This window comes from Capra hircus, chromosome 11 (genome assembly GCF_001704415.2).
Source record: "Capra hircus breed San Clemente chromosome 11, ASM170441v1, whole genome shotgun sequence".
In the NCBI taxonomy this organism is placed as follows: Eukaryota; Metazoa; Chordata; class Mammalia; order Artiodactyla; family Bovidae; genus Capra; species Capra hircus.
The window spans coordinates 11,927,839-11,953,879 of record NC_030818.1 but is presented as its reverse complement, the minus strand read 5'-3'; the positions used below and the strand labels follow the sequence as shown (position 1 = coordinate 11,953,879).

At 37.6% G+C, this 26,041-nt stretch overlaps 1 protein-coding gene and 1 pseudogene across 1 annotated transcript in view; both read right to left on the bottom strand.

Moving 5' to 3' along the window:
• The window catches only part of EXOC6B (exocyst complex component 6B), a 705,276-nt gene that overhangs the window by 246,267 nt on the left and 432,968 nt on the right, over positions 1–26,041 (bottom strand). The window contains exons 17-18 of the mRNA XM_005686374.3: positions 25,380–25,514; positions 14,172–14,351 (exon numbers count right to left, since the gene is read on the bottom strand). Of these exons, the coding sequence (XP_005686431.1) occupies positions 14,172–14,351; positions 25,380–25,514 (315 nt within the window). The remainder of the gene's footprint in view (positions 1–14,171; positions 14,352–25,379; positions 25,515–26,041) is intronic.
• On the bottom strand, positions 12,986–13,888 carry LOC102168638 (annotated as a pseudogene).

Genomic DNA, 26,041 nt, shown 5'->3' with positions numbered 1-26,041 from the left:
GTTATAGTCTTCTTTATCTAAGAATAAAAGAGTAATCTGGGGTTAAAATAAAAAACATCGTTGAACTTCACCTTCTCTCCAACCAGTTTGAAAAGTAATCTCAATTTTCAAATTAAGAGACAAATAACATTTTTAAATAAGTAAATATCATTTATATTTATTTAGTGAATCACTGATATCACATTACATGAATATATAATAATTTATTTAGCTAGTACATCTGTTACTAGATTTTTAATTTATTTTCAACTTTTTACTATACAAAGTGAGTGAAGTCGCTCAGTCGTGTCCAACTCTTTGTGACCCCAGGGACTATAAACCACCAGGCTCCTCTGTCCGTGGGATTTTTCAGGCAAGAATACTGGAGAGGGTTGTCATTTCCTTCTCTAGGAGATCTTCCCAACCCAGGTCTCCTGCATTATAGGCAGACACTTTACCGTCCGAGCCACCAGGGAAGTCCTTTAAAGATGATAAGGGCACTGTCTATTATATTTTTGGGAAAAAAAAACTCGATTTCAATTCTCTTAAAAAAATTAAGTATGTTACTTAACTATACTAAGCATGTCCTAGGTATTTTACATGCTGTGTCTCATTTAATGAAAAATAAAAATCAGTAAGGTAAAAGAAAATCTACAAGGCTGTGGGGTAAAAATAAAGATTTTAACACTCTTAAAAAAAAGATAATGCCACAGTGAACATATTTATATCTTAATTTTATAGTACATCCATGGTTCTTTCTTTCTTTTTGTTGTTGTTCAGTCACTAAGTCGTTTTTGACCCTTTGCGACTCCATGGACTGCAACACGCAGGCTCCTCTGTCCTCCACTATCTCCCTGAGTTTGCTCAAATTCAGGTCCACTGAGTCATTTATGCTATCTAACCATCTCATCGTCTGCTGCCCCCTTCTCCCTTTGTCATCAAACTTTCCCAGCATCAGGGTCTTTTCCAATGAGTCAGCTCATCTTATCAGGTGGCCAAAGTACTGGAGCTTCAGCTTCAGGATCAGTCCTTGCAATGAATATTCATTCTTGATTTCCTTCCCCTTGCAGTCCAAGGGACTCTCAGGAGTCTTCTCCAGCACCACAATTCAAAAACATCAATACTTTGGCACTCAGCCTTCTTTAGAGTCCAATTCTCACATTCATATACAATTTGTTGGAAAAATCTTACCTTTGACTATATAAAAACCTAACCTCTGTCAGCAAAGTGATATCTCTGCTTTTTAATATTCTGTCTAGGTTTGTCATAGCTTTTCTTCCAAGGAGCAAGCGTCTTTTAATTTCATGGCTGCTGTCACTGTCCACAGTGATTTTGGAGCCCAAGAAAATAAAATCTGCTATTGCTCCCACTTTTTCCTCTTCTATTTGCTATGAAGTGATGGGATCGGATACCATGATCTTAGTTTTTTGAATGTTGAGTTTTAAGCCAGCATTTTAACTCTCCTCTCTCACCTTTATCAAGAGGCTCCTTAGTTCCTCCTCAATTTCTGCATTAGAGTAGTATCATCTATACATCTCAGGTTGTTAATATTTCTCCCAGCAATCTCAATTCCAGCTGGTGATTCATCCAGCCCGGCATTTTGCATGATGTACTCTGTATAAAAGTTAAATAAGCAGGCTGAAAATATATAGCCTTATCATACTACTTCTCAATTTTGAACCCAGTCCATTGTTCCATGTCCAGTTCAAACTGCTGCTTTTTGATCTGCATACAGGGTTCTCAGGAAGCAAATAAGGTGGTCTGATATACCCATCTCTTTCAGAATTTTCCATAGTTTATTCTAATCCACACAGTCAAAGACTTTTGCATAGTTAATGAACCAAAAGTAGATGTTTTCTTGGAATTCCCTTGCTTTTCCCATGATTCAGCAAATGTTGGCAATTTGATCTCTGGTTCCTCTGCCTTTTATGTAATACAGCTATATAATACAGCTTATACATCCAGAAGTTCTCAGTTCATGTACTTCTGAAGTCTAGCTTGAAGGATTTTCAGCATAACCTTGATAGCATGTGAAAATAGTGCAACTGTATGCTTGAACTTTATTTGGTATTGTTTGAACTTTATTTGGTATTGCTCTTCTTTGGGATTGGAATGAAAACTGACTTTTTCCAGTCCTGTGGCCACCATAGAATTTTCCAAATTTGCTGGCATACTGAATGCAGCACTTTAACAGCATCATCTTTTAGGATTTTAAATAGCTCAGCTGGAATTCCATCACTGCAGGTAGCTTTGTTCATAGTAACGCTTCCTAAGGCCCAATTGACTTCATACTCCAGGATGTCTGATTCTAGGTGAGTTACCACACCATCATGGTTATCCCAGTCATTAAGACCTTTTTTGTATAGCTCTTTTGTGTATTCTTGCCATCTCTTCTTAACCTCTTCTGCTTCTGTTAGGTCCTTACCATTTCTGTCCTTTATCATGCTCATTCTTGCCTGAAATGCTTCCTTGATATCTCCAATTTCCTTGAAGAAATCTCTAGTCTTTCCCATTATGTTTTCCTCTATTTCTTTGCATTGTTCCTTTAAGAAAGCCCTCTTATCTCTCCTTGTTATTCTCTAGAACTCTGTATTCAGTTGGGTATATCTTTCCCTTTCTCTCTTGCCTTTTGCTTCTCTTCTTCCTTAGGTATTTTCAAAGCCTCCTCGGACAACCACTTTGCCTTCTTGCATCTCTTTCTGTGGGACAGTTGTGGTCACTGCCTCCTTTACAATGTTATGAACCTCCATCCATAGTTTCTCAAGCACTCTGCCTACCAAATCTAATCCCTTGAACCTATTAAACACCTTCATTGTACAATCATTAGGGATTTGATTTAGGTGATACCTGAATGGTTAGTGGTTTTCCCTACTTTCTTCAATTTAAGCCTGAATTTTGCAATAAGGAGCTCATGATGTGAACAACAGTCAGCTGAAGTTCTTGTTTTTGCTGACGGTATAGAGCCTTTCCAGGGCTTCCCATGTGTCACTCACTAGTGGTAAAGAATGTGCCTGTCAATTCAGGAGATGAAAGAGACTGGGATTCAATCCTTGGGTCTGGAAGATTCCCTTAAGGAGGGCATGGCAACCCACTCCAGTATTCTTGCCTGGGAATCCCACAGACAGAGGAGCCTGACAGGTTACAGTCCATAGGACAGCACAGAGTCAGACACGACTGAAGTAACTTAGCACGCACACAAGCATGCTTAGAGCTTCTCCAGATTTGGCTGCAAAGAAAAGAATCAATCTAATTTCAGTATTGACCATCTGGTGATGTCCAGGTGTAGAGTCATTTTTTGGGCTGTTGGACAACAGTGTTTGCTATGACCAATGTGTTCTTTTGACAACATTCTGCTAGTCTTTGCCCCACTTCATTTTGCATGCCAAGGCCAAACTTACCTGTTATTCCAGGTATCTCTTGAGTTCCTATTTGCATTCCAACCCCCTATGATAAAAAGGACATCTTTTTTGGTGTTAGTTCTACAAGGTATTGTAGGTTTTAATAGAACAGGTCAACATTAGCGTTTTTAAGCGTCAGTGGTGGAGGCACAGACTTGGATTACTGAGATGCTGACTGGTTTGCCTTGAAAATGAACTAAGATCATTCTGTAATTTTTGAGGTTGCACCCAAATATTGCATTTCAGACTCTTTAGTTGACTATGAGGGCTTCTCCATTTCTTCTAAAGCATCCTTGCCCACAGTTGTAGATATAATGGTCATGGGAATTAAATTTGCCCATTCTTGTCCATTTTATTACTAATTCACTGATTCCTAAGATGTCAATGTTCACTCTTGCCATCTACTGTTTGACCATGTGCAATTTACCTTGATTCATGGACCTAACATTCCAGGTTCCTATGCAATATTTTTGCTTACAGAATCAGACTTTACTTTCACCACCAGACATAACCACAACTGAATGTCATTTCTGCTTTGTCCCGTCCCAGCCATTTCATTCTTTCTGGAGCTATTAGTAAATTGCCCTCAGCTCTTCCCCAGGGATTCCCTGGTGGCTCAGATAGTAAAGAAGCCACCTGCAGTGCACAAGATCTGGGTTCAATCCCTGGTTGGGAAGAAATCCTAGAGAAGGGAATGGCTACCCACTCTGGTATTCTTGCCTGGAGAATTCCATGGTCAGAGGAGCCTGCTGGGCTACAGTCCATGAGATCACAAAAAGTCAGACACGACTGAGCAACTAACACTTTCCTTCACTTTTCTTTCTTCCCCAGTAGCATACTGGACACCTTCCAACATCTTCCAGTGTCATTTTTTGCCTTTTCATACTGTTCATAGGCTTTTCCAGGCAAGAATACTGGAGTGGATTGCTATTTCCTCCTCCAGTGGACCACAATTTGTCAGAACTCTTCACTATGACCCATCCGTCTTAGGTGGCCCTGCATGGCATGGTTCGTAGCTTCACTGAGTTACACAAATCACCTCATCACATCAAGGCTATAAGCCATGAAGAAAATTTCATTAAGTTAGATTTCTGTAAATGGGCTTTCAGCATAATAGGTACACAAATTTTAAAATGTTTATGAGAGACTCTGAAAAATTAAGTACTAAGAAGACTATACCAATTTACACACCTACCAGCAATGTATCACAATATGTATTTCCTGAAATACTAATCACAAATACTGAAGGTTGTCATTTCTTATTTACGTTTGACAAATTTATAGGCAAAATACCCCACGTTTATATATATATATGTCATCATTAGAATTACATGCTTTATTCATGTTATTATTAGTCTTTGATTTTTCTCCTCTTCTGATTGCCTTAATACAACTTTTGCAAATTTTTCTTCAAGTTGTATCTTCCTCTGATTAAAACTGAAAGAATGTGTTATATTGTTATACATTATAGATACTACCCTTTGGAAATATTTACTATAAATGTTTTTACTGATAGTCTTGCATTCTATTTTCTAACTAATACCTTTTAGGAACATTATAAATAATTTTCTGTAGTCAAATTATTAACCTTTTCCTTAATGATTTCAGTCTTTGCTGTCATCCCTATGATAGTAAGCCACTTTCAGATTATAGAAATATTTGCTAATATTTTTATTGGTTTTCCCATAGTTTCTTTCTTTTTAAAAATATGAACATGCATTTGATCTAGAATTCATTTTGATATATGAGATATAGACTTAATATTCTTTTTACCAAACGAGCAGACAGCATTGGTGACAGCAATTGCTAAATGCCATTTTTATCACATACTAAATCTTACTTATTCTTTGAAATACTTATAGATATTTTCTTTAACTATTCCTTTATTCTATCAGTCCAGTTCTGTGTAGGAGGAATATTATTTTCATTAATAATATTTCTATATTCAAAGGGACTACACTCATTAATTTCCTTTTCCATATTTTTTTGGCCAAATATTGTCCATTTTTGTCTCTGAATGAACTGTAGAATTATCTTGTTAAGATAACCCACCACCATCAAATCTACTTCGGAGTCACTGCACTTAGATTACTTTGGGGAAAACTACTGTTCTCATCCTCGTTGTTCTGTCACTCAGTCATGTCCGACTCTTTGTGACACCATGGACTGCAGCATGCCAGGTTTCCCTGTCCTCCTCCATCTGCGAGAGTTCACTTAAACCCACGTCCATCGAGTCAGTGATGCCATGCCGCCATCTCGTCCTCTGTAGTCTCCTTCTCCTCCTGCCTTCAGTCTTTCCCAGCATCAGGGTCTTTTCCAATGAGTTGGCTCTTCACATAGGTGGCCAAAGTACTGGAGCTTCAGCTTCAGCATCAGTCCTTCCAATGGATATTCAGCATTAATTTCCTTTAGGATTGACAGGTTTGATCTCCTCGTAATCCAAGGGACTCTCAGAAATTTTTCCAACACCACAGTTTGAAAGCATCACTTCTTCAGCACTCAGCCTTCTTTATGGTCCAACTCTCACATCCACACATGACTACTGGAAAAACCATAGCTTTGACCATATGGACCTTTTGTTGGCAAAATGACGTCTCTGCTTTTTAATACGCTGTCTAGGTTTGTCATAGCTTTTCTTCCATGGAGTAAGTGTCTTTTAACTTCATGGCTGCAGTCCTCATCTGTAGTGATTTTGGAGCCCAAGAAAATAAAGTCTCTCACTGTTTCCATTGATTCCCCATCTATTTGCCATGAAGTGATGAAACCAGATGCCACGATCCTTGTTTTCTCATCCTAGAACCCTGCACATATCTGATCATAATGAAGTATCTTTTAAATTATTCTGTGACATGTTTTCCACACTGATGCTATATATGACTTGTTAAAATATACTCACAGAGACCTTATATAATACGCATCAATGGCAAATAGGATACTGTTGGGACAGTGTTTTCCACGAAGGTACTGCAAAGGTAAGAGAAGACGACCTGTTTTCTAGGTGTACTCTGTAACCAGAAGTTTTATTGGTCCTAATTATTTTTCAGTTGATTTTCTAGAGTTTTCCAACCACACAATACTAATATAAGGATAATGATAGGATACATGGCTCACTGTAATATTTGTAATTTACTTCTCTTTTACCTTATTTATTTTATAGAACATCTAAAGTAATGGTGAGATGTCTTCACCATTCTTCTGATGTTGATGCAAATAAATATTCCTAGTGTTCCACTGTTAAATCTTTGGTGGCTGCTGCATTTCATATAGGTGCTCTTTACCATGCTATTGAAATATAATATTGCTTGCATTTAAAACTTTTTTTAAAAATTTGAAAAGCAGGCTGGATGTTATACAATATCTTTTTAGAATTACATAAAGATGATCATATACATTATCTCCTTCACCTAGTATTATGATAAATTATATTATTAGATTTTTAAATATCAAACCATCTCTGCATTTCTAGAGTAAATCCTACATACTAATGCTAAATTATTTTCTTGATACATTTTGGAATAGACTTGCTAAATTTTTTTATTTATAATTGTGAGATTAATCTATAGTTTTATCTTTGGGGCTACTTTCTCTGACTTTGGTATCAAGATAAAACAGATAAAATGGCCTAGTTTTTTATAGGTTACTGCTTCCAGCAAAAATTAGGAAAGGTAATTTTAAAAATTGGAGAAAACCAGAAGGCAAGGAAGCAATGAAAACATAAGGGAATAAAATTGCAAAGAGGGCAGACCTGTTAAAGGTGAGCTGAGGATCTGAAGTTGTCCCTGGAGACATTTGACAAAATAGTAACAGACTGAGAATTGGGTTAGGTCAAGGCAGAAAGTAAGTAACTGCCCTGGTGAAGAAAAAAAAAAAATCACTGAATTTTTGTTGCTTCCATGGGGCTGACGTGCCAAACTTAGAGATCTCAGGGCCAGTTTTCTCAAGACATTTTCTGAATTCTAAAGCTATACAGCTAAGGAAAATAACGGTCTAAGCCAAAACCCTTCAAAAGCAAAGTAAGCTTTCCTGCAGTTTCACAATGTTTCAGAAAAAACAACTCACTAGTGGGAGTGTTCATAAGAATCACAGGTGGCAACTTGAAAGCTCTTGAGGGATTAATGAATTGATATAGACAATCTCCAATCACAGTTTTTACTGTTAGCAATTGCTGATCTGGGTAAGACACCTACTCAAGATATTTGCCAAATTTTAAAACTGTAAAAAGCAGGAAACTGAAGAGCTAAGTTTATATGAAAAGTGGAAATTTCCACAGTCCTTTTGGTACTGAAGAGACAATAATGTGCCAGGCTCTCATTAAAAGCTCTGAAGAACCACATCCTAGCAACAAATGTAAACCAAAGGTACAATACAACTGCAACCCGAGCTCAATCCAGATCAGTTCATAGCTGGATTAAGGTGATGAGGTTCAAACCACAAACCACCCACTCATTTTAACTGCTTAGTATGGGAAAGGATGAAGCAATTCTGGTGGCAGAAGATATTATCTGGAACATCTATTAAAACATATTTTAAAAACAATGTCTACCATATACCAAAAAATGATAGGAAGAGATAGGACCATATGACTGATAACAGCAACAACAACAATAAAACTCAGAAACAAATCTAACCAATATGTAGGTGAATTACATGTAGGCATTAATAAATATGTTTAAAACAACTGCAGAGGAGTAGGATCAAGATAGTGGATTAAGAAGACATGGAGCTCATATCCCCCCATGAACATATCAAAAATACATCTACAAGTCACAAAATTCTCACTGAAAACAAACAGTGGAAACTGACAGAAGACATCTAGTATGAAAAAAGTTGGAAGAAAAATACACAAGTAATCAGGAAGGATGAAGAAAATGATGGGGTTGGGCCCTGTGTTCCTGGGAGGTGACTCAGAGTAAAAGGGAGAATACATGGGTGGACACCTGCCCAGGGGAGTGAGCAGTGAGAGCCATAAATTAGATGCCCAAGTCTGGGGTCCTATGGAGGAGAGACAAGCTTTCTTGGCTGGTTTGAGGGCCACTGGCACTACTAGGAGGGCAGTGGGAAGTCTGCACTCCTCTCATGAGGAGCACATTCATACCCCAAGACAGTGCAGAAGGAGGTATGCTCTAGAGGCTGCCAGGTTTCCCACAACTACCTCAGTGTGTGACTCAGCCCAAGCTGAGCCAGTGTACCATGGCTACTCACTCTTCATCTCAGCAGGGTATTAAATCTGGGGTGGTCATGACCAGGGAGAAAATTCAATCTTGGGATGCAGAAGCAACCTGGTCTTTTGGTGGAGCCTGGGGGGTGGGGAGGATGGGGTAATTGTTGAGGCTTACTCAAGCAGAACATCACAAGCCACCCAGATCTTTGATGGTAGCACTCAAGCATAGCTCACCTCCTGACACACACTGAGAGTCAACATAGGCAACAACACTATAATGTGGTTCCCAAACAGGGAGAGGGAGCTAGGACAGAGGGCAGTGATAAGCAGTGTGAGAGAGAGTACCTGGACCTGTGGCTGAGTCAAAGCAGAGTAAGGGAAACAAATGTGGGATCCCATACAGGCAGTGCATAAGAGACAGCTTAAGCCTCTGCCTGTAATCAACACAAGCCAAGAGCCCCCAAGGACCCAACTTACTTTAGCAGTTCCCACTACTCAGGTAAGGCTCTCAGTGTGGAAAAAAGGGGAACCACACAGTTAAAGGGACAGAGCTGGCCCAGGCCAGGTCCTCAGGACTTCTGTTCCAGGAATTTGGAATCAGACTCCACCCCCATAGAGTGTTGATGGCCACTAAACAGAGGGGAAGCCCCATTTCACACTGGGAACAGACCCTAGCTCCTCCCTCTGGAGCCCCACTCTCTACCAAGCTGCGGCTCTCAGCACACCCTGAGGAAAGCTATCACTGGGACTTGTTTCCCATCAAATGCAGCTCTCACACCAAAGCCACAGGGCACATATCAGGTTGCTGCCACATAGAACACCCCTTCAAGATCACAACAGGTAACTGTTTCACCTAAACTCATAGAAACAGATAAGTTAAGCAAAATGTAATGGCAGAAGAACCATTATCAATTGAAAGAACAAGAAAACACACCTGAAAAAATAATAAAACAAATAAATAACTCATCTGATAAAGAATTCAAACCACTGGTTATAAAAAATGTTAACTGAATTAGGGGAAAGACTATATCTACACAGTGATAATTTTAATTAAAAAACTAGAAACTATTTAAAAAGACCCAATAAGAAATGAAGAATTCAACAGCTGAAATTAAAAACACACTAGGTGTGTAGATAAATCCACACACCTATGGACACCTTATCTTCGACAAAGGAGGCAAGAATATACAATGGAGTAAAGACAATCTCTTTAACAAGAGGTGCTGGGAAAACTGGACAACCACTTGTAAAAGAATGAAACTAGATCACTTTCTAGCACCACACACAAAAATAAACTCAAAATGGATTAAAGATCTAAACGTAAGACCAGAAACTATAAAACTCCTAGAGGAGAACATAGGCAAAACACTCTCCGACATAAATCACAGCAGGATGCTCTATGATCCACCTCCCAGAATTCTGGAAATAAAAGCAAAAATAAACAAATGGGATCTAATTAAAATTAAAAGCTTCTGTACAACAAAGGAAACTATAAGTAAGGTGAAAAGACAGCCTTCTAAATGGGAGAAAACAATAGCAAATGAAGCAACTGACAAACAACTAATCTCAAAAATATACAAGCAACTTATGCAGCTCAACTCCAGAAAAATAAATGACCCAATCAAAAAATGGGCCAAAGAACTTAACAGACATTTCTCCAAAGAAGACATACGGATGGCTAACAAAATCATGAAAAGATGCTCAACATCACTCATTATTAGAGAAATGCAAATCAAAACCACAATGAGGTACCATTTCACACCAGTCAGAATGTCTGCAATCCAAAAATCTACAAGCAATAAATGCTGGAGAGGGTGTGGAGAAAAGGGAACCCTCCTACACTGTTGGTGGGAATGCAAACTAGTACAGCCACTATGGAAAACAGTGTGGAGATTCCTTAAAAAATTGCAAATAGAGCTGCCTTATGACCCAGCAATCCCACTGCTGGGCATACATACCAAGGAAACCAGAATTGAAAGAGACTCATGTACCCCAATGTTCATCGCAGCACTGTTTATAATAGCCAGGACATGGAAGCAACCTAGATGTCCATCAGCAGATGAATGGATAAGAAAGCTGTGGTACATATACACAATGGAGTATTACTCAGCCATTAAAAAGAATACATTGGAATCAGTTCTAATGAGATGGATGAAACGGGAGCCGATTATATAGAGTGAAGTAAGCCAGAAAGAAAAACACCAATACAGTATACTGACACGTATATACGGAATTTAGAAAGATGGTAATGATGACCCTGTATGTGAGACAGCAAAAGAGACACAGATGTATAGAACAGACTTTTGGACTCTGTGGGAGAGGGAGAGGGTGGGATGATTTGGGAGAATGGCATTGAAACATGTATACTATCATGTAAGAAACGAAGTGCCAGTCTATGTTCGATACAGGGTATAGGATGCTTGGGGCTGGTGCATAGCGATGATCCAGAGAGATGATATGGGGTGGGAGGTGGGAGGGGGGTTCATGTTTGGGAACGCATGTACACCCATGGTGGATTCATGTCAATGTATGGCAAAACCAATACAGTATTGTAAAGAAAAATAAAGTAAAAATAAAATAAAAAAATAAATTAAATAAATAAATAAAAACACACTAGGAGAAATGAATAGCAAACTAAGTGATACAGAGGGACATGTAAGTAATCTGGTAAAATAAAGGAAATCGCCCAATCTGAACAGTTAAAAAAAAAAAAAAGCAAATTGTAAAATCTCAAAACACTCTGAGCGTTCTCTGGTATACACTACTAAAGAAAAATCAACAAAACCACAAGGGAAGATACAAAGGGAAGAAAAAATGAACAGAGAAGAACTATAAGAACAATCAGAAACCAAGTGACAAAATGGCAGTAACTATATACCTACCAATAATTGCTTTAAATATCAGTGAACAAATGCTCCAATCAAAAGATATAGGGTGACGGATTAAATGAAAAGAGAAGACCTTTCTACATGCTGCTTAAGAGATTCACTTCAAAGTAAAATACACATATAGAAAGAATGTGAGGAAATGAAAATGGTCTTTCATACAAAGAGAAACAATAAGAAACCCAGGGTAATAATACTTGCTTCAGATGAAATAGACTTTGAAACAAAGGCTATAACAAAACACAAACAAGGGTATTATTCCATGATAAGGGGTCGATACAAGACAAGGATATTATACACATTAATATGCACACCCCAAGGGTACCTAAATATACGAAGCAAATATTTACAGACACGAAGGGAGAAATTGACAATAATACTGTAACAAAAGAGGACTTTCACATCTCACTTGGGCTTCTCTTGTGGCTCAGTAGCAAAGAAGATGCCTGCAAATGCAGGAGACATGAGTTTGATCCCTGGGTCTGGAAGATCCTCTGGAGAAGGAAATGGCAACTCACACTAGTATTCTTGCCTGGGAAATCTCATGGACAGAGGAGCCTGGCAGACTATAGCCCAGGGGGCTGCAACAACACCTCACTTACATCAGTGAGCACACCATCTAGACAGAAAATTTATCATGTAACAGTGGCCTTAACTAACACATTTGAACAGTTAAAAGCTATTGACAGGACATTTCATCCGAAAGTACCAGAATATACATTCCTTTCAAGGACAGATAAAACATTCCCCAGGTCAGATCACATGCTAGGCCACAAAATGTCTGAACAAATTTAAGGAGCTAGATAATATATCAAGCATATTCCCCCATTACAACTGTACAAAGTTAGAAATCAATTACAGGAAGAAAAATGGGAAAAGCACAAATGTGAAGACTAAACTACATCCTACTAAAAAGCCAACTAATTGAATAAGAAATCAAAGAGGAAATCAGAAAACCAGTTGTGATAAAGGAAAATGGAAACACAAAACTCCAAAAATCTATGGCATGCAGGAAGCAGTTCTAAGAGGGAAGTGCACAGAAGTGCAGGCTTTTCTCAAGAAATCAGTAAAACCTCAAATAAAGTACCTAACCAACCACTTTTTTAAAAATTAGAAAAAGATGAACAAAGTCAAGTCATCAGAAGGAAGGAAATAATAAAGATTAGAGAGAAAATGAATAAAACAGAGATCAACAGACAATAGGGAATCAATAAACAAGAGGGAAAGAGGGAGGGGCAAGACAGGAGAAAGGGATTAAGAGACACAAACTACTGGGTATCAAATAGATAAGCAACAAGGATACCATACAGCACATGGAATTATAGCCCTTATCTTAGACTATAATCTATAAAAACACTGAAACACTATGCTGTAACCTTGAAACCAATATAATGTTGTAACTTTTCTTCTGGCTATGCTGTGAGAAATGTGGGATCTTTAGTTCCCCAGTGAGGGATCAAACTCCTGCCCCCTGCATCAGGAGCAAGGAATCTTAATCTCTGGACCACCGGGGAAGTTCCTAAGATAATACTGCAAATAAATTATACTTCAATTTTTTTTTGATGGTTTATTAAGCTGTGCCTTAGTACAGACACTGGGGCTTGCCCATGGTGCTCTTAATGTACAAGGCCCTGATGTTCTGCCAATTTTTCTTGAGCAATGATACCAGGAAGTTGACAGCTAAGTGGATGTTGTACACAAGCTCATCATCTGTCATCTTCACGTGGCCAACAGCCACTGCCAGACACAGCACCTTCTTCATCTGGAACTTGATCGTGGACTTCACTTCATCAACTTTGGCCACCATGTTCTCATTGTGGGTCAGCAGGGAAGGGAACTTGCCAGCCTTGTTCAGGCCTGGGCCCAGGATTCGGGGGATCTGCTTGATCAGAGACTCTGAAGCCAAAAGGGCATCGTATTTCTTGGCCAGCTTCTTGACCAGTTTCTTATTCTTGCTGAGTTTTTTCAGCGCCTCAATGTCCATGTGGGGGATATCACAGCCTTGGCCTCAACACAATGCTGCTGGTCCCCCAAGACACACATGGACAACTTGGGGCAGGGAGTGGACTTAAGCCTGACGGTGCCTGAGAAACGTTTGTCCTTCTGAGGGTCACAGTTCTTCAGGCTGATCTGAAGCTCCACCGTCTCCAAAAACTCTGCGCTTGTGCTGGTTCCCGTGCAGGACTTCCCGCACTGCCTTGTAGAGGGTGTCTCGGGAGACTTTGCTGCTCACAGTTCCCTACGCCGCGATAACCGGAAAAGAGCTATACTTCAATTTTTAAAAGGCAGTGATACATATGCTCAAGAAAATAGAGAAAAGATAAACAAATTAGAAAAATCTTGGAGAATTTTACCAGAGAAATTGAGGATATTAAAAAAAATTAAATGGATATTATAGAATTAAAAGATATATATCTAAAATTCTAACTCCTAATTTTCTATTTTACTTCCACCAAGGCATCCATCATGTGTTGTACTAATTACCCTGAAGTTAGTAGGGATATATAAGCAGACATAATATTAGGAATCATTTCCAGAATAAACAAAATGCAAATGTTAATGAAAAAAAGAAGTCTTAGAATAAGATAGGAGAAATCTGTAAATCTTGTTAAGGGATAATTATAATGTGAGATTTTATACCCATAGCTTCCTGGCTAGTTACAGCAGAAACAAACATCTTTCACCAACCTAGATTTTAAGAAATCTTTTTTCTATATGATGGACAAAATAAAAGCAGTCATCACTCACGGGAAGGTGTGTGAACACAGCAAAGGTGCTACGTAGAAAGGCAATGAGGTCCACCAGATAATCACTTGCTTTGCTGCCTAAATCTCCTGTCATCCAGTCATAGTCAGCCAGCTGTAGAAACTGGTCAATCTTCTGGTTTAAGTTGGTATAAATCTCTTCTTCAGCTGCATGTCTGGCATCCTATGAAATATGAAATTTTTATAATCATTCAGAATTGCATTACAAAGAAAGCAGAAATTTCTGCTTGGAAACATCTCAAACTAAGTAACATAATTGAGAATATCAAGTAATAGTACAGTCTCCATTAATTTTTTTTTTCCAAAAGCTCAGTAGAATCTTTTCTATTTTGTGCCTGCAAGACAAGCTATTATTTAGATTTACCAAATAAGAAATTGCCTTCACTGATCTCAGCTATCTGCATTCTTTTTACTTTCTTATCCATCAAACTATACTCAACTATCTATCAAACAAACTATCAAAACTATACTCATTCTCAGGATCCTGTTCTCTTCTCTTCTGGGATTCCAAGAACCTCCCTCCTGACAATACCAACCTCTCTTAAAACTGCTAGTCTCTTCACTTTCCTTATTGTAGGTTTCCTGAAGTTCCAAATTTAATGCTCTTTGTTTCCACTAGTTACTATCCCACCTTTCTAGATTCTTTATAATGAAGTTTCTTCAAAAATGGGCACACATTTACAAAAATTAACAATTTCAGGACTAATTAACAATAGTCCTAAAAAGTGCTTGCTGCTGCTGCTGCTGCTGCTGCTAAGTCGCTTCAGTCATGTCTGATTCTGTGTGACCCCATAGATGGCAGCCCACCAGGCTCCCCCGTCCCTGGGATTCTCCAGGCAAGAACACTGGAGTGGGTTGCCATTTCCTTCTCCAATGCATGAAAGTGAAAAATGAAAGTGAAGTCGCTCAGTCGTGTCTGACTCAGCAACAATAGCAAAAAATGTTCCTAAATCAAGTAAGTTTGAGAAACCCTATTTAAAAGAGTTGTGATTTACAGTGGCATATAAAAGGTGCTAAGAAGTGTCATGGGACTAAAGCTCCGAGAAGAACATTTTTAGGGCAAAACAGTCTAAACTGAAATGCTAACAATCCATCAACATGGATTGGTCCAGGGTAATTCACCAAGCTACCATATCTAAGATTCATTTTTCAGGCTGATCTTACTTGACCATCCTCTGTTAAACATTCTCTGCTATAACGCTGTTCTTTTTTGGCTTTCAGGACATAGTTTTTCTTTTACTTTTCTGGCCTCTAATCCTCTCACTTTTCTGAGTGATTTCATCACCTCCTATGCCTTTCACTTACTGTGAAGTCACTTAGTCGTGTCCAACTCTTTGCAACCCCATGGACTGTAGCCTACCAGGCTCCTCCCTCCATGGGATTCTCCAGGCAAGAGTACTGGAGTGGGTTGCCATTTCCTATCTCTGTCCAAACACATTCTTGTTAAAGACACATTTATCTGATTGTTTCCTATACTATGGTTCACAGAAACTTTAAATTAATTATTCTAAGTCCAGGACTAAAATAATTATAATCTGACTGCAAGGAGATCCAACCAGTCCATCCTAAAGGAGATCAGTCCTGGGTGTTCATTGGAAGGACTATGTTGAAGCTGAAACTCTAGTACTTTAGCCACATGATGCAAAGGGCTGACTCATTTGAAAAAACCCTGATGCTGGGAAAGATTGAGGGCAGGAGGAGAAGGGGACGACAGAGGATGAGACGGTTGGATGGCATCAACTACTAAATGGACATGGGTTTGGGTGGACCCCAGGAGTAGGTGATGGACAGGGAGGCCTGGCGTGCCTCCTTTCATGGAGTCGCAAAGAGTCGGACACGACTGAGCAACTGCACTGAACCACTCTTCATCTGTTCATTTCAGTTCAAGGCAGAGATCTAAGCAACATATTAGATTCCACTGATTCCTCCATAGTCAGTCACTATGTCCTATAAATTCTAACCTCCAAATTTTATGCTAACTCATAACCTCTTCTCCATTTTCACCTTTTTAAAACCTGCATAATTTTGCAAGGTATTTACATACTCTAATATAGGTACTAACTATGTTTACTTATATGAACAGTTTCAAGAACATTTCTCTGATTACTTGCTTATTTATGTACTTGTATGATAATCTATGTTGTCCTTGAATTCCCATTTTACTAAATTTTCTTTTAATAAACATTATTTTCTAGAAACTCTGGCTTGAAGAAAACTTGAGAGAAAGCTCAGAGCATTTGCAGATTCTGCATCCCCATCTCCCTCCTACTGGTTCCCCAATTTAAAAAACCCTTGAGTGACCGTGGAACATTTGTTATGACAGATGAACCAATACAGACATTTTATTATTAACTAAAGTCTATAGTTTGCATCAGGTTTTACTATTCATGTTATACAGTCCTATGGGTACTTACAAATGGATAACGTCATGTATTCACCATTGCAGTCAGAATCATACAGAAGAGTTTTCTTGCCCTAAAGATCCACTCTGCTCTAACTATCCCTACTTCGCTTATCCCCAAATCTTGGAAATAATTGATCATTTTACTTTCTCCAAAATTTTAACTTTCTTGAGTGTCTTAGAATCATGTATGTAGCTTTTCAAAGTGCCTTATTTCACTTAGCAATGTGCAGTTAATCTTCCTCCAGGTCTTCTGTGGCTTAATAGCTCACTCCTTTTCATCACTGATTAATATTCCATTGTCAGTATGCATCACAGTTTGTCTACTCATTCACCTACTGAAGGACATCTTGGTAGTCTTCAAATGCAGGCAATTATGAGCAATGGTGCTGTGGCCATTCATGTGTAGATTTCTGTGTGGATTAAGACTTCAATTCACCCCTTATCAAGGAACATGATTGATCAATTGCATAGGAAGACTATTTCTGTTTAGCTTTGTAAGAAACTGACAACTGTCTTCCAAAATAACATTACCATTTTGCATTATCGGAGAATGAGATGGTTGGATGGCATCACCAACTCAATGGACATGAGTCTGAGCAAGCTCTGGGAGTTGGTGATGGACAGGGAAGCCTGGTTTGCTGCAGTCCATGGGGTTGCAAAGAGTCAGACATGACTGAGCAACTGAACTGAACTTTGCATTACTACCAGCAATGAATGAGAAAGTTGCTATTGCTCTAGCAATTGTTGTTACTATTTTGGGTTTTAGTCATTTTAAGAACTGTACAATGGTATCTAACTGTTGTTTTAATTTATAATACCCTTTCCATGCTTTGGTGTGATATCTGTTCAGATCTTTTGCCCACTTTTAGAGTGAACGCATATTAAACCCAGTTTTAAATTTTGTTATTGTTGAGTTTTACCAGTTCTTTTTATATTTTAGATATAAGTCCTTTATTAGATAAGCCTTTTACAACTATTTTCTGATTGTCTTTTCATTTTCTTAACAGTGTCTTTCCTATAGCAGAAGTTTTTCAATTTAATGAAGTCCAACTTAGTATTCTCTTTGATGGATCATGTTTTGGTTGTTGTACCTTAAAAGTTTCAGAGGAGAGTGAAAAAGTTGGCTTAAAGCCTAACATTCAGAAAACGAAGATCATGGCATCTGGTCGTATCATCTCATGGGAAATAGATGGGAAAACAGTGGAAACAGTCTCAGACTTTATTTTTTGGGGTTCCAAAATCACTGCAGATGGTGATTGCAGCCATGAAATTAAAAGACGCTTACTTCTTGGAAGGAAAGTTATGACCAACCTAGATAGCATATTCAAAAGCAGAGACATTACTTTGCCAACAAAGGTCCGTCTAGTCAAGGCTATGGTTTTTCCAGTAGTCATGTATGGATGTGAGAGTTAGACTATGAAGAAAGCTGAATGCCGAAGACTTGATGCTTTTGAACTATGGTGTTGGAGAAGACTCTTGAGAGTCCCTTGGACTGCAAGGAGATCCAACCAGTCCATCCTAAAGGAGATCAGTCCTGGGTGTTCATTGGAAGGACTGATGCTGAAGCTGAAACTACAATACTTTGGCCATCTCTTGCGAAGAGTTGACTCACTGGAAAAGACTCTGATGCTGGGAGGGATTCAGGGCAGGAGGAGAAGGGGATGACATAGGATGAGATGGCTGGATGGCATCACCGACTTGATGGACATGAGTTTGGGTGGACTCATACGATTTAGTTTGAAGTCTTTCTTAATCTCTCTTGAAAAAAAAATTTTTGGATCCATGTGTTTTTCTGAAGCATATAGGTTCATCTCCAAATATCTGTGGATTTTCTATCTATCTTTCTATTGTTTATTTCTAGAGTTTAATACCATTTGGCCTGAGAGCAAGTTTCATACGATTTTTATTCTTTAAAATATTTAAGATGTATTTTAATACCCAGAACATAATCTGTGTTGGTGAATGTTCTTATGACTTGAGAAGAATATGTTTTATGTTGTTATTAGATGAAATATTCTATAAATGTCAATTTGATCCAGCTGATTGATAGCACCATTCAGTTAAGCTACAGCCTTACTAATTTTCTGCTAATAATCTGTCAATTGCTGATAGAGGGGTTTACTAAGAGATTTTACCAGGAAGAGATGTGGTCTTACATATGCTGTTGTTAATGTTCAGTTGCTAAGTCGTGTCTGACTCTTGGCAACCACATGGACTGCAGCGTGCCAGGTTCCTCTGTTATCCACTATGTTTCAATGTTGGATCAAATTCAAGTCCATTGAGTCGGTTATTGTGATCTAATCATCTCATCCTCTGTCGCCCCTTCTCCTTTAGCCTTCATTCTTTCTCAGTATCAGAGTCTTTTCCAATGAGTTGGCTTTTCACATCAGGCAGCCAAAGTTCTGGAGCTTCCGCTTCAGCATCAGTCCATCCAACAAATATTCAGAGTTAATTTCTTTTAGGATTGACAGGTTTGATCTCCTTGAATCCAAGGGACTCTCAAAAGTCTTCTTCAGCATCATAATTTGAAAGGATCAATTCTTTGGCGCTAAGCCTTCTTTATGATCCTACTCTTACATCCGTACATGACTGCTGGAAAAACCATAGCTTTGACTGTATGGATCTTTGTTGGCAAAGTGATGTCTCTGCTTTATAATATGCTATCTAGATTTGTCATAACTTTCCTTCTAAGGAGGAAGGCTATTTTAATTTCATGGTTGCAGTCACCATCTGAGATGATTCTGTAGCCCAAGAGAATAAAATCTGTCTTATATATTAATAAATACCTTTTTAAATACTCATGCCTTTTTTTCAGTTGACCTATTACAGTAGTGAATAATTTTATAGTACTGATCATCATTGCATTCATAACCTTAGTTTATCCCTATTTTCTATGCACTTCCAGCTTTTGTTTGATATTTTATTATTTATGATTTTCACATAAATTGTTCAGGGCTTTTTGTGGTTTCTCTAGTTTCTGAATCATTGTTGACTTCACAAAAATTAACTGAGATATTTTCCTTTTTTCTCTATAGTCTAGAGTATTTTAAATTATACAGAAGTTATCTGTTTCATGAAAGCATAAATGAATTCACTTATAAAATTATGTGACTCCTTCCTGTTTTCAAGAAATACTTAACAATATTTTCATTTCTTTCATAGTTATGCCAATCTTCTGTATTTTCTTGTATCATTTATTGATCACACATTTTCCAATATATCTTCAAATTTATTAGCATAGAGTTATACAACATATTTTGTAGATATATTTCATTTCTTCTGATTATGAATTTCAAGTAATTGTGATTTATTTATTCCTTCCTTTTTCCTTCTTTTCTCCTGTCCTTTCTGCTCTTCATCCTTTTTTCAATCCTTCCTTCCTGTCTCCTTCCTTCCTTTCTTTTTTTTTTTTTAACATTTATTTATTTATTTGGCTGACTCAGGTCTTAGTGGTGGTGCATGGAGTTAGCTTAGTTGCTCTGAGGCATAGGGGACCCTAGTTCCCCAACCAGGGATTGAATTCTCATTCTCTGCACTGCAAGGAGGATTCCTAACAATTGGACCATCAAGGAAGTGTCCTTTTCCTTCCAATTAAGCAAAATAAACAATTTTTTTTTAATTGTGACATACCCTTGCTTAAAGTCTCTCGAAGATTTTATTAGGATGAAATCCAAATTATCCATCATTATAAAGCAAAGTGCTTCACAAATTGATATTTACCTACTTCTGTAAGTCACTGCTACCCTTATTTGACACGGACATGTACAATTTTATTTCATTATTTCATCTTTGTACATGAAGTTGCCTCACCTAAAAATGCCCCTTATCCCTTTATCATCCTTTCTCTGGATATATTCTGCAGGTCCAAAGATACCCCTGTTGGACACCTCCTGCTGAGCCTTTTCTGGTAAGTCCTCCTTGAAGGTTTCATAGCTGGGATAAGCACCACTCACCCCTTCTAGACCTGTCAAAGTTGATTTTCCTTAGAGCTCAAACCTCATGCCTTTTCTTTGGTTGTTGCTATTCAGTTGCTAAGTCTGACTTAGCAAGAGTCTGACTCTTTGCAACCCCATGGACTGCAGGCTTCCCTGTTCTTCAGCTTTTCTCCATCTATATTCAATTCCCAGCAGAAAGCCAGCTCCATGGTATTAAATACCATCTTTATATATACATGAGTTTTAAAGTTTTATGTACAACTATGACTTTATCCTGTCAATTTAATATCTCTATGATAAATGCCTACTAAATATCTCAAACATAATATATTAAAAAAATGGAAATCTTGATTCTACTGCCACTCCCCAAACCTGTTATTTTCTCGCTGTTCCCTATCTTAGGTAATAGCATCACTACTCATCTAGTTCGCTTAGTTTAAATATCTTGGAATAATTTTTGACCCCATGCTTTCTCTTATAACCTCATACCCAATCTAGCAGTAAAACTTGCCATCTCTACCTTCAAAAATATTTCTTTACACTTCTATCCCTGCTGCTATAGTCCAGATGATCAGTCTCTCTTACCTAGACTATTGTAATGACCTTCAGATTTGGCTCCTTCTTCCACTCTTATTGACCTATTGTATATTTTCCACATTGCAATCAGTGTTACCCATTATAAAATCAGGTTTTTACCACCATTTCCAGTCTTCTTATGGCCTCACATTTCATTTCAAATAAAATAAAAAATACTTGCTGCTGCTGATGCTAAGTCACTTCAGTCGTGTCCGACTCTGTGTGATCCCATAGATGGCAGCCCACCAGGCTCCCCCGTCCCTGGGATTCTCCAGGCAAGAACACTGGAGTGGGTTGGCATTTCCTTCTCCAATGCATGAAAGTGAAAAGTGAAAGGGAAGTCGCTCAGTCATGCCCAAAGTCGCTTAGTCGTGTCGGACTCTTTGCAACCCCATGGACTGCAGCCCACCAGGCTCCTCCGTCCATGGGATTTTACAGGCAAGAGTACTGGAGTGGGGGTGCCATTGCCTTCTCCTTACTGTGGCCTAAAATCCAGAAATCATGATTCCTAATCTTGTCTCTTACCATTCCTATCACAAACGATACATACAACATTGCCAGACTGACCCCTCTGCATACTGATCACCTTGACTACATAATACCTTCTACTATACTGTAACTTCTATGTCACTCCAGTCTTGTCTGACTCTTTGAGACCCTATGGATTGCAGGCTGTCAGGCTCCTCTGTCCGTGGGATACTCCAGGCAAGAATATTGGAGTGGGTTGCCGTGCTCTCCTCCAGGGGATCTTTCCAACCCACATCTCCCACATCTCCTGCATTGGCAGGTGGGTTCTTTACCACTAGAGCCACCTAGGAAGCCCTAGCTCTGACTAGAAATGCTTATCTATTAGAAATGCAAGTGATTCAATTCCTGATTTCATTCAGGTCATTTCTTTTTCTTCCTAGTTCTTAACACTGCTGCTGCTGCTGCTAAGTCACTTCAGTCCTGTCCGACTCTGTGCGACCCCACAGACGGCAGCCTACCAGGCTCCCCCGTCCCTGGGATTCTCCAGGCAAGAGTACTGGAGTGGGGTGCCATTGCCTTCTCCTGACATTATATTAAATTTTTTGTTTGTGTGTCATCTATCACCACTAGAATATAAGCTATGTCAAGCCAGGAGACTGGTTTATCGCCTGGTATGTAACAAATGCTTTATAAAAACTTTCAGAATAAGGGAGAAGTTAAATGTATTTTTTGTATTATTCTAGCCTTTTTTTTTGCACAGTTCTTTACAGAATTTACAGTGACTATCTTCCCTATAGATTATAAACTCTAAACTAAAGGACTAAGTATTTTCTCTTCTACCCAAAAATCTACCTTATTTAATAGTAGGTACACAGGCAATATTTGTGATGTAAAATACCTTCATTTTATATTGTAAGTGAGTGAGGGAATTCTTATAAACAAGGAAAGCTAAGAATATCAGCTTGATTGGGTCACATATGGTAAAAAGAAGAAGGAACTCTGCAAGAAAATACCTTGAAGACCTTCTGATTATTTTTGCCCCATTTTCAGCATTAAGGTTTCCATCTGCAAGGGGAAGTTTTCTGGAAACAGTAGCTTAGGAAAATACACAATATGAAGCTCTTATAATTGCCATGTTTATACTGAGTTCTGGGTTAGCTGCTTTGAAACAGTCCTGGTAAAAATAAACTTTCAATGTGTTTTAAGCAATCAGTGTTTCCAATAAGCACTGTCAACATGACCTTTAGTGGTCTCCAGAACTTCTCCTTTACTAAGTATTTAACTGGCTGCTCAACCTCTATGCCTTCCTGTCTGCCTTTAATTTTCCCTCAGCAATTTTAATGCTGGAACAACAACAAAATACACAAGTCATCCTCTGGGAGGATTTCTAACCATAATTTGAAAAGCCCTTGAAATAAGAAAATTGAAATGGATTAGAGGAAGAATAGCAGTACATATTACATATTCGTACATACATATGTATGTAATTACATCACACACATAGGATAAACAACTATAAATGCACATCACATTCTCTCTCCTATTTTCTATTCAACACTCAACTGCAAGTCCCTACCTCATTTTCTTTCAAGGGGAAATTTTGGATTCCACATGTAGAAATCATGTAGAAATACTTTTTGATAAAATTATTACCCATGTTCCATAATAATGATAATATTTAAGAATATTTGTAATTCCTATTAAATTACATAAGGAAAGTCATCCTAAAACTCTTAAATCTCTTGTCATATTTTCATATTAATACTTGGGGCCTCTTTATAAAATAAGTCTATCCATCACTAAAAGAGAACCAATATTAATAAAATGAGACAATATTGAAAAGTTTACAAGCTACAAATATAAATCATGTATAATGAATTTTATTGTAAGTAACTTTATAGATAATTTGAAATAACCCAAGGTCACATTGTAAATGTGTAACTCATCTAGCAGACTATGTAATGATAAACCTAGAGAAAGAATACACTGGTTGTTACACATCCCATTTTTTCCTTTTTTTCAGCTTCACTGAAAACAATCATAAGATATTTAAAACCACACATTGTGGTAATCTAACACACATATATATCGTGAGAGAATTTTTTTTTCCATCACTAGTTATTTAACACATTCATCACCTCACATATTACCTTTTTTTCTATAAGAACATTTAAGTTCTATTTTCTTAGCAACTATTATACAATACAGTACTATCAACTACAGAAACCATGCTTTACATTAGATCCGTAGCTCTTTTTCCTCTTAAAGCTGAAAGTCTGTTCCTCCTTACCAACTTCTCTCTATTGCCTAACCTACTCTTCTAGTACCTGGCAACCACTTTTCTATTAATTTTTAAAAAATATTTCACATATAAAAGCAGTAATTGCCTTTCTCGGTGTGGCTTATTTTCCTTAGCATAATGCCCTCTAGGTCCATCTACATTGTCACAAATGGTAAGATGTCCTTATTTTTCATAACTGAATAATATTCATATATATACACATATCAATATCAATACATATATGGAGAATATATGTGTGTGTGTATATATATATAAAACATTTCTTTATCCACTTATCTGAAGACTGTTTCCATATCGTAGCTATTGTGATTATTCCTGCAATGAACATGGAACTATATATAACTCTGAAATACAATTTTCCAATTTCTTTGAATACACACCCAGAAAGAATTGCCAGATCATATGGTTCCTCAAGAAATTACAAGCTCTATTTTTAATTTCTTGAGGAACCTCCATACTGTTTTCCATAGTGGCTATATCAATTTACATTCCTACCAACAGTGTACAAGTGTTCCCTTTACTACATATCCTCGCCAGTATTTATCATCTCTTGTATTTTTACTGATAGCTATTCTAACATGTGTGATTTATTATCACATTATGGTTTTGATTTACTTTTTTGAAAAGACCATCCTTTCCTCATTATACATTCTTGGCCATTTTGTCATAAATTAATTGACCATATATGCATGTTTATTTCTGGGCTCTGCAATCTGTTCCATTGATCTATATCTCTGTTTTTATGTCAATACCATACCATTCTGATTACTATAGCTTTATAATACATTTTGAAATCAGATTGTGTAACGCTTCTAGCTTTGTTCTTTTCTCTCAAGCTTGCTTTGGACAGGTTCTTTCACTTCTTTTTTCTTAGAACAGAAAAAAAGTAGATCATACCAACAATTTCTATATCTCATAAAATATAATAAGCAACATGAATCAAATTTGATTTGTATTCTTAAAGCTATTCTCAAGGGAAGGTACCAATAAAGAGAAATAGAGAACAAAATTTCAATTCTATAACTTCATATCTAATTCATATCAACTTCTGGATTTCAAAACATATGTTTGCTCCAAAACTGAAATCATCAAATAATAACAACAGAATCCTAAAACATACATGTTCTAGTAAGGTTAAAAAAAAAAAAAAAGACTAGAAATAGGACACAGAGAAGAGAAGATGGCTAAATTTAAATTTTAATTGCTGTTGATTTCAGCTATAATCACCATTTTCTAGACCAAACTTAAAACTGCTTGAATGCCAGGCAGTCAATAGAGGAAAACAGTCATTTTTATGTATGAAATATAAGGAAGATTCAGTGAATACAACTATAGACCCTTTTTAGTTTAAACACCCCAAAATAGGCATTAGTGTTTGTTTTCCTAAGGAAATAATAAGGACTTATTCTCAAGACCATGTATGACTTATGGGAGAAACAAAGCAAGGATAGGTATAATGGCCCAGCACACCAGAAGCACTTCCATAGTACTGCAGGACTTTCTCACCTTAAAAGTCGTGGTGCCATACAGCTTGGTAGTGTGGACTGTCTCTGGAAGGACATTAGTGATATTGGTGATAAATTCCTCCAAGTACTTACAGGATTTCTCCAAGTGTGTTGTATTGATAATAATCTGGACAAGCTAGAAAATAACAAGAACACATAAGGGTCATTTGACTATTTAACCTTGGATGCATGGCTCATTATGAATCTGCTGGTACAAGAAAAACAAAAGGCACAGTGGCAGAGACATTCTGTATTCTGGAAATGTTAAAGTGAAAACACAGGATTAGGTATCACTTCCTCTGTGAAGACTTCCCTGACTTCCCAAAGAATCTGGCATTTCCCCCTACTATACGAGTAATGTCACTATTTTAAACTCATATCTCTGGTTTAAAATAAAGGCTAGGCTAAGATAAAAAACTGATAGTATTTAGCATACAACCTGGAAATAAATAATTGCCAAATGAATAAAATAGACTCCTATTAAAAGAATAAGACAGTAAATGACAGTAAGTTTCAAAATAAGGCACAATGAACATAGGAATTTTGAAACAGTTGCAATATATAAATAAACTACATCAGTTTCTATGAAAGAAAAAAACATGAGCACAGGAATCAGAGACATCAGGGAGCAACTACTTACAAATTATCGATACTGACAAAGTT